The 9008-nt window shown below is 57.9% G+C and overlaps 1 protein-coding gene across 1 annotated transcript; it reads left to right on the top strand.

The window, feature by feature from the left end:
* Positions 1-1432: 1432 nt before the first annotated feature.
* Positions 1433-6798, top strand: SPRED3 (sprouty-related, EVH1 domain containing 3). Its single transcript, XM_012657097.1, has 5 exons — positions 1433-1698; positions 2867-3035; positions 3131-3207; positions 5229-5369; positions 6047-6798. Exons 1-5 carry the CDS (start codon positions 1441-1443, stop codon positions 6710-6712), a joined length of 1311 nt encoding a protein of 436 aa, XP_012512551.1. The 5' UTR covers positions 1433-1440; the 3' UTR covers positions 6713-6798.
* The last annotated feature ends 2210 nt before the right edge of the window (positions 6799-9008 follow it).

Genomic DNA, 9008 nt, shown 5'->3' with positions numbered 1-9008 from the left:
GAACAGGAGGAGGAGGAGGCCGCGTCGCCGCCGCTCGGAGCCCGGCCGGAGCCTCCCAGGCAGGTGCCGAGGGGGGCGAGGGGGCGGGGGCTGACAGACCGGCTGCACCGATGAGGGGGCGGTCAGGACCGCGCTGCGCCTTCTGCCCACCCGGGCGCCCCCCCGGACCCCGGCTGGGAGGACGAGGGAGTGGAGACCCCCAAACTGCGCGGCAGCCATTTGGGGTACCAGTCTCCATTTGGGGGTCTGGAATTCCTCTGAGGACTCCCCATTCACAAAATTCCGTCCTGGACCCCCACCGTTGAGGAACTCAGAGGACCACTCCCCCCGAGGAACACAGATGTGCGGGGAGCGTAGGACACCCCGAAATCCCGGTGCCCCATCCCAGCTAGGCCCTGGGGGGACCCCTGCCCTCTTTCCCTACTTCACCTGTTGTCGGGGGAGGCGGGCGGACAAAGGAAGCAGCGTCACGTGACTGCTCATTCACAAAATCCCATCCCATTGAGTAAAGGGGGCCGGGGGCGCTGAGGCCGCCCCTTCCCCTCACGCAGGGCCCGGGAAACCGACAGCTTGCAGGTGGGGGAGGGGGCTAGAGCTCGCCTGGGTCCCTAAGGTTGGGGTGCCAGGGTTCCGTGCTGGGTGGCAGTGAGGGGCGAGACGCCGATCCCGTTACTGGGTGGAGGGCTACATCCCCTGAGCTGGGGGCGGGGGAAGATGGTTCTGAGGGATGCTGGGGCGGGGGTGGGGGAGGGACCAATCTCTTCTCCCCCTCTCTCCCCCTTGGCTTCCTTTGGCTGGGGCCTGAGGGAGCAGCCTTGGTTTTTGTGAATGAAATGCTCTCTGGATGTGTCTTCGGTCGCCGATTTCTGACTTCCTCTGCCTCCATCTCCCTCTCGGCCTCTCTTTCTGGCCATTTCTGGTTCTCTCCCCGTTCCCTGCCCATCTCCCGTTGCTGGGTGACTCAGTGAGCTTTGCATCCGGTCTCATTCATAAATCCGGGAAGGGGTGGGGGGGAAAAGAGCCTGGGTTTCTCACCCAGCCTGTGGCCTGGACGACTGGGTGCGGAGGCAGTGTTGGGGGCACTGGAGCGCAGTTGATGGGCCCAGAGAAAATACATATGCGCAGGCAGCCAGCTGTGAGGGGGAATGCTGGGTGGGGCCCTGGGTATGTGCTGAGCGAGAAGGAGACAGGGTGGATAGGGGATGCACAGGAGGGGGAGGGGAAGTGGAAAACCAAGGCTATGGGGGTGGGGGTGGAAAGATGGGGAAAAGATGGGTATGGAGAGAAAAGGTAGACATAGAAAAGAAGGTAGACATAGGAGAAAAGAGATGGCATGAGGAAGAAAGTAGCCGTGGGGGAGAAGTAGACACGGGGGGAAGGTGTGTGTTGGTAGCTTAGGGTGCAGTGGATCTAGATGCGAGAGAGGAAGACGGAGGGGAGATGAGGGTTGGGGAAACATTCAGTGGGAGAGCAGGATTTGAATTCACTGACTGTCATCCCTGTCGCCCCCCCTCCAGGTACATGGTGCGGGTCCGAGCTGTGGTGATGGCCCGAGATGACTCCAGTGGGGGCTGGCTGCCTGTGGGGGGCGGGGGCCTCAGCCAGGTGAGCGTATGTCGGGTCCGAGGGGCCAGGCCCGAGGGGGGGGCCCGCCAGGGGCACTACGTCATCCACGGGGAGCGCCTCCGGGACCAGAAAGTGAGCCACCCTGGGGTGTGGGGGTAGGGCGGGGCCCTGGGGAGGCAGGGGAAGGGGGCTGGGCGTGCAGAGGACGGGCCAGGTTGTCTCCCAGCCTCGGAATCCAGCTGGGGTGTGGGATGGAGTTTGGAAGTGAATATCTGTCCGACGGATGAGAGTGGGGAATTTCAGGAATATTTGGGGTATTAAGCAGGGCCTGTCCGCTGCCATCTCCTGCTGGACTGTCACAGCAACCTCCTTACTGGGCCCCCTGCCCTGCTCCTGCTGCTGCCCTCCAACCCCAGTCTGTTCCACAGGGGCACTGCTAACACCCGACTCAGATCGTGCCCCTCCTCTGCTCAGAACCCTCCCGCGGCTCCACCTCGCTCAGAGATCCTCACCGCGAGGCCCTACACCAGCTGGCCCCTGTCTGCCCTAAGTATATGGAAGCATTTGGTGGGGGTCCATTCGAAAGTGTCAGTACAGTTGACAATCCTATATGTGGGTTCGCCAGGAATCGTGGGGCTGTCTGGTGCAATCTGGAAGGATAATGTTGAAGTTTCAACTGGAGATGTAGTCGAAAGATCTGGATTGTTTGAAAAGGCTTGGGGGAAGGACTGCATTTCAGAACAGGAGTTGGTAGAATGACGTGGGGGGATTTGAAATGGTGAGAAGGAATCTAGCGCTAGGCAAGGATGGGAGGGAACATCCAGGGTGTGGACTAGCAATTGAGGGGGTGGCCTGTGGAAGTTTAATAAGAATATTTTGGGGTATCGTTTCAAAAGATTATTGGGACATCAGAAGGGGATTAACAGTAATATTTTGAGGTGTCCAATAAAGTTTGGGGAGTACTATTGAGTCAGAAGGGGGAATGTTGGGTTATTGGAAAAGGGTTAACAGATTTTTGAGGAATTTGATAAGGTCTTAGTTTCCTACTGGGGTATCAGAGGAGGGTATTAGAAGAAGGAAGGGATCAAGGCATCAATTGGGGAAAATACTGGAGTATCAGAGGTGTGTTTAATAAAATTGGGGAGTTGTACTGGAGTGTCAATCAGGGTTCAGGGGTACACCGAGGATTGGGAAATGAGGTTTGTGGGATGCTGCAGTAGGAAGAGGAGTTAGGGGTGGAAGGGAAATCACAGGCACGGCTGGGTGGGGCGATCTGACTCTGCCCCCTCCTGCCCCTTAGACGACCTTGGAGTGTACCCTGAGGCCAGGCTTGGTGTACAACAAGGTGAACCCCATCTTCCACCACTGGAGCCTGGGTGAATGCAAGTTTGGGCTGACGTTTCAGAGTCCTGCAGAGGCCGATGAGTTCCAGAAGAGCCTGCTGGCAGCGCTGGCCGCGCTGGGTCGAGGTGAGTGGCACAGGTGGTGGCATTGGGGGCCGTGGGGTGGGGGGAGCAGAAGCTGGGCCCAGGGAACTCACTGTCTGCCTCTCTCCCTGCCCCAGGCTCACTCACCCCCTCCTCTTCCTCCTCCTCCTCCTCCCCTTCCCAGGACACCGCAGAGACCCCCTGCCCTCTGACGGTGAGTCTCCGGGATGCCTCTCTGCTGGGAGGGCAGGGGTTTTGTTCCTATTCCACGAACATTCTTGAGCACCTACCATGTAGCAGGTACCATGCCATGCGCTGGGGACACAAAATTGGGCCCAAACTGTTAGTGTCGATTCAATCCCAGTTATTCTAGTTTTTCTGTCCCGCCACGATTCACACATTGACTCCAGGGTACTCACTGAACACCTTCTGTGTAGCAGGCAGTGTTTCAGGCACGCAGGATACATCAATGAACAAAAAGTCCCTTTCCTTGTGGAGCTTCTATTCTAATGTGGAAAGGAAACAATTTTTTAAAAAAAGATAAATGATAAAAATGAATAAATATTAAAAGTAAATGCATGAACAAATTAATGACAACTCCATGCTTCCAGTTACTCAGGCTACAAACCTTGGGGCCACCCTTGACTCCCCTTATTTTTAATGTTTCTCATCTAATCTGTCAGCCAATATTGGTTCTACTCCCAAAACCATCAGAATGTGCTTCCAACCTGGTCCCATCCAATCTCATCTCCCACTGGACCATCTAACAGCTTCTCATTGTCAACTCCTTCCCTCCTGTCCCCTAGTGTCTTCCCCACACAGCAGCCAGAGGGACCCTATTGATGGCTGAATCAGATCATGCCCCTCCCCCACTTCGCACTCTCCCAGGGCTCCTGCTCACTCAGGGTAAAGGACAAAGTCCTCACGGTGGCACATAAGATCCCACGCCACCATCTGGCCCTGCGTTATTTTCCTGCTCACTCACTGTGCTCCAGCTACATTGGCCTCTTCTCTCCTACTCCAACAGGGCAAGCACATCCTGTCTCAGGGCCTTTGCACTGGCTGTTGTCTGGAACACCCTTCCCCAGATTTCCACAAGGCTCACTCCCTTATTTCTTTCAGGGTTTCACACAAATGTAACCTTCTTAGGGAGGCTCTCTCTGGGTAATCTATTTAAAATTGCAATCTCCCAATGCCCCTTGTCTGGTTCTAATTTTTCCCCAGCTTCTAAGATATTTTCCTCATTTCCTTTCTGAAAAGACAGTTTTCTTATCTATTAGTTTACTGTCCATCCTTCATGCTAGAGTGTCAGCTCCAGGAGGGCAAGGATCTTTTGTTGGTTTCTTGCTGCAACTCCAGTGTCTGAAACAGTGCCTGGCACACAGTAAATACGTGTTGAATAAATTGAATGAATGAATGCACAGAATGTTGGGTGCAATTTGGCACTTGCTGGCAACAGTGGGAGTTGCTGAGAACACCTGGAGGAACAAAACTGATTCTCTGGGCAGAAAGAGGAGGAATTCCAGGGTCGTGGGAGATGGAGGCAGGCCACAGAGTCCGGCGGACAGTTCCTGTCTGTTGAGCCCGCACTCAGGAAAGACGCCATGCTCTCCAAGCTCCATCTTGAATGCACACAATGGCCCGTGGGAGTCTGGCACGTCGTGGGTACTCAATGAATGTATATCGATGATGGTGAACAGATGAGGTAGGAATTATGCCCAAGTCACAGGAAGGAAACTGAGGGTCTGAGAAGTGATGTTTCAGCTAGTGTCAGGACAGAGCCCGGTTTGGATGGGACGGAGAGCTCTCTGGGTGGTGGAACTGCCCCACTGAAGGTGCGGCGGCGGGAATGAGGCAGGAGGCAGCTGGCTGGCCAAGGGAGACGATTTGATGTTCTGCAGGGTGGTGAGCTGAGCAGATAAGCAGAGGGGTCTCATAGTAGCAGTGACCATTTCCAGCTCTTCCTGTACTGCTGGCGCGTGTGTGCCCTGTGCAGTGGGTCCTAACCACATCCTGATGAATAGGTACTACTATGATCCCCATTTTACAGAGGAGGAAACAGGCTCAAAGAGGTGAGCTCACTTGCCGGAGGTCACACAACCAGTCAGTGGCAGACCCGGGTTTGAACCCAGGCCTGCCTGGCCGCAGAGCCCTCGCTCTCAGTGGGAGGGGGTCTGTGTGAGGGCATCGGCTGTGCCGGGGGTCCCCTGCGCTGAGGCCGCCAATCTCCCCCAGTCCCACGTGGACAGCGACTCCTCCTCCAGTCACAGCCGCCAGGAGACGCCTCCCGCCACCGCGGCCCCCATCATCACGATGGAGTCTGCTTCTGGCTTCGGGCCGACCTCGTCCCCCCAGCGCCGCCGCTCCTCCGCTCAGGTGCGACCTCTGCCCCCCAGCGGAAGTCTGGGCTCGGGGTGGAATGAGGCTGGGCGCTGGGGTCCTGAACGGGGCGGGAGCCGAGGCCCAGTGAGGGCGAGAAATACAGATCCCAGGGGATGGCTGACCTGTCTACTGAGCCGGGAAGCGGGGCGACCGTGCGGACAGATGAGGAGGTGTGGGGAGCTAGGGAGAGTCTTGGAGGCCTGGGCTTCTCAGAGGATTGGGGGGACTTCCTGTGTCTCCTGCCCTCTTGGAGCTTTTGAGGCGTTCTGAATTCCAGAGGAGTTTGGGGGATGGTTTGGACGATTCTCCGAGTATGTTAGAGGATGCTGGTCCTCATGGAAGGAGCCCTTCAGACTGCTTAATTCACGAGGGTGGGGGTGCGGGCTGGGAAGGCTCGCTGCCCAAGGGGATAAAAAGGAACCGAGGGCTGGACTCCTGCGTCCTGAGGGAGGAGGTGACTGGGGTCCAGAACTGGATCTGAAGGCAGAAGGGGCTGGCACCTGGGACTCCTGGATCTTGAGTGAGGACTGGGAGCCTTAAGCCACTGGGTCCTTAAGGTGTGGGCTAGAGGACAGCTCCTTGGGTCTTCCGAGACTGGCGTGGATTCTGGCAGGTGGTGGGGGAGTCACAGACCCCCGCTAACCTGATCTCCTTGTCCCTTCGTCCCCCAGAGCTACCCTCCGCTTCTACCGTTCACGGGGATTCCGGAGCCCTCAGAGCCCCTGGCCGGGGCAGGGGGCCCGGGCTGGGGCGGCCGCGGCTATGAGGATTACCGGCGCTCTGGGCCGCCGGCGCCCCTCGCCCTGTCCACCTGCGTCGTGCGCTTCGCCAAGACCGGCGCGTTGAGGGGCGCAGCCCTGGGGCCCCCAGCGGCACTACCTGCCCCTCTGACCGATGCTGCGCCTCCAGCGCCCCCGGCTCGCCCGCCCCCGGGCCCGGGCCCAGCCCCTGCGCCGGCCAAGGCCTCCCCGGAGGCGGAGGAGGCGGCGCGCTGCGTGCATTGCCGCGCGCTGTTCCGCCGCCGCGCTGACGGGCGTGGTGGCCGCTGCGCGGAGGCCCCGGACCCGGGTCGCATACTGGTGCGCCGTCTCAGCTGCCTGTGGTGCGCCGAGAGCTTGCTCTACCACTGCCTGTCGGACGCCGAGGGCGACTTCTCGGACCCCTGCGCCTGCGAGCCTGGCCACCCGCGCCCCGCCGCGCGCTGGGCCGCGCTGGCCGCGCTCTCCCTGGCCGTGCCCTGCCTCTGCTGCTACGCGCCCCTTCGCGCGTGCCACTGGGTCGCGGCGAGATGCGGCTGCGCCGGCTGCGGGGGTCGCCACGAGGAGGCTGCACGGTGAGGACGGCCTGGCGGGTCCCGTAGCCGGACCGAGGACCCAAAATGGAGGGTCCAGGACCCCGGACTCCATTCGGACCTAAAACCCAAACCTAGGCGCATCCGGAACTTGGAGCTTGCGTTTGGATTGAGAGATCCCAGATCTGGAACCTGGACCCCAAACCTAGGACTGAGAGACCCCAGGCCCAGCTCATTGGGATGTCTGTCCAAGAGGTCCCGGGCGTCCTGAGTTCTGGGGTTCCCCCGTCCGGCCTCCCCCCACTCCACCCCAGGAGGCTCCAGGCATCCCCAGACTGCACCTCGGAAGAGCCAGGAGCACACAGATCCCTGAGAGACACAGGGCCCTGAACCCTAACTTCAAGTTACCAACTCACATCCTGGTCACGCCTGGCACTATGGTCCTCAGATTCGGACCCCAGAATTAGGAGTTGCCGATACCTAACCCTGCCTGTATTCAATTACTCCCAGATCTTGAGACCACAGGACCCAGAATTATCCCCAGTTGGTCCCTGAATGTTCCCGTAAGACCTGGTGCACCCACATCGGAGATGTTTTTGTAGCCCCAGGAGTCCTGAGACACCAAACCCTCCTGGGTTTGAGATTTCATTATGTTCTGGAATCACCAGATACTGACCCCATGTCTACCCACTACTGAGTGCCCACAGACCCCCAAAACCTGGCCTCAGATTCAGAAACACTGAGGTCTAAAATGTCCAGGTAACCCCCAGATGTCCTAGGACCCCAGACTCTTGAGATGCTCTGAGTCCTTGTATATGCTCAAATGTGAGATGTTCTCTGCCCAAAATGACTTGGGAGACCCACCCCAGAGCCCCCCAGATCCAGATATTGGACACCAAAATGCTCTGGGAGCCGGGGACCGAAGACCTCTGTAGTCCCATCCCTCCTAAGCCAGTGTTCTCAGGAGCCTTGGATTTCATACATAGGACTCTGAGGTGCCTGGTATCCTCAGGTGTTCCACTGAAGGCCACCAACACCTCAGGGCCCAAGATACTGGTCTCACATCCTCAAATAGCCCTCTTCCAGTCCCCTCTGGTCCTGGATTTTGAGACCCAAAATATCCTGGAATCTTTGGCTTCCTTCTACCCATGGATCCCCAATTCCTTAAAAGTTGGGGGTCCAGCTCCCAGAGGATGGGTTGGCCATGGCAACCCAGACCTCTGACCCCTTGGCCCTGAGCCCTTGAGTGACCCCCAAGGTGCTTTAGGAGTACTGAATCCAAGACCCCAAGGTGCCATTGACCGCCCCCCAGATGCAGGATTCAAGCCCTACAATGTTGGGATTGTTCCTGATCCAAGACCTTGGTCCCTCCATACCAGAGACATTCAGATTCGAGGTGCCCCAGGACCCTAGCACTCTCAGATCCCAGATTTCTTTGACTCAAATCTCTCTAGCCTGATGAAGCCCCCCAGATGCCTCTACCCCTGATTCCCCAGGCCCCTTGTGTACATCCTCTGAGACATGCCACCCCTTGAATCCTGTGTCTGTAGGCCCCTGAGATCCCACGGTCCCAGACTCTTGAATTCTGGTCCCCAGGGCCTCAGCCCAAGCCTCTCAGCTATCCTCAGAATTACCCCTTTATCCACTATTTTGAACTCATATTCCTAGATTTTAGAACAGCTGGGAGTTCCCCCACTCCCACCTCTAGGACCCACCATTGCCACAGATAATTGTGCAGGCTGTTCACTAAGCAAAGGCAACAGCCAGGGGGTGAGTGGGGCTGGAACTCACACTGCAGTCTGCTGGCCAAGCTGGGCCCCCAGCAGGAGGCTGCGCAACTGCTCCTCTTGGGCTAGCTATGGCTCTGCTCAGACCCCCCCTGCCCCCCCCACCGCCCCCCAGTCCCTGGCCTTGCAGACCCTCCTCCACGCCCAACCTTGAGCCCTAGCCCCGGTCCAGGTCCCTCTTTTTATCTTCTGCCTCCCCATTAACCCCTTCTCTTCCACCTCCGAGTGGGATGTTGCTGCAGAAAGTTCGAGAGCCTGTTTCATGGCCTTCTTCTGGGCAAGGGGGATGCCACACTGTCTTTCCCCTAGGTGGAATGGGACCTCTTAGGTATATTCCCCTAAGTGGAATGGGAATGTACCTAAGGTCTGGTGTCCTGTATTGGGGGAGGGGTTCAAAGTCTTGGAGCAAGACAGTCTCAGCATTTGGGCTTGGGGCCTGCATCTGGCCCCCAAGCATTTGGAAATGTGCACTTCCCTTTCTTATTTACCCAGACGTGGACGGCCTTGTAGGGGTTCAAGGGATAGGTTTTCTTGTCACTTCTTTTAAATTATTAA

This window comes from Propithecus coquereli, unplaced genomic scaffold, assembly GCF_000956105.1.
Source record: "Propithecus coquereli isolate 6110/MARCELLA unplaced genomic scaffold, Pcoq_1.0 Scaffold53, whole genome shotgun sequence".
Lineage (NCBI taxonomy): Eukaryota > Metazoa > Chordata > Mammalia > Primates > Indriidae > Propithecus > Propithecus coquereli.
The sequence above is the reverse complement of the archived record's forward strand: the minus strand, read 5'-3'. Positions and strand labels throughout refer to the sequence as shown.

Excerpts from the sequence above, each read along its gene's own strand:
- SPRED3 (XM_012657097.1), top strand. The coding sequence starts at position 1,441 with ATGAGGGTTGGGGAAACATTCAGTGGGAGAGCAGGATTTGAATTCACT. Across the intron at positions 3,036-3,130 it reads GCTGGCCGCGCTGGGTCGAG|GCTCACTCACCCCCTCCTCT; the intron begins GTGAGTGGCACA and ends TCCCTGCCCCAG. Across the intron at positions 5,370-6,046 it reads GCCGCCGCTCCTCCGCTCAG|AGCTACCCTCCGCTTCTACC; the intron begins GTGCGACCTCTG and ends TTCGTCCCCCAG.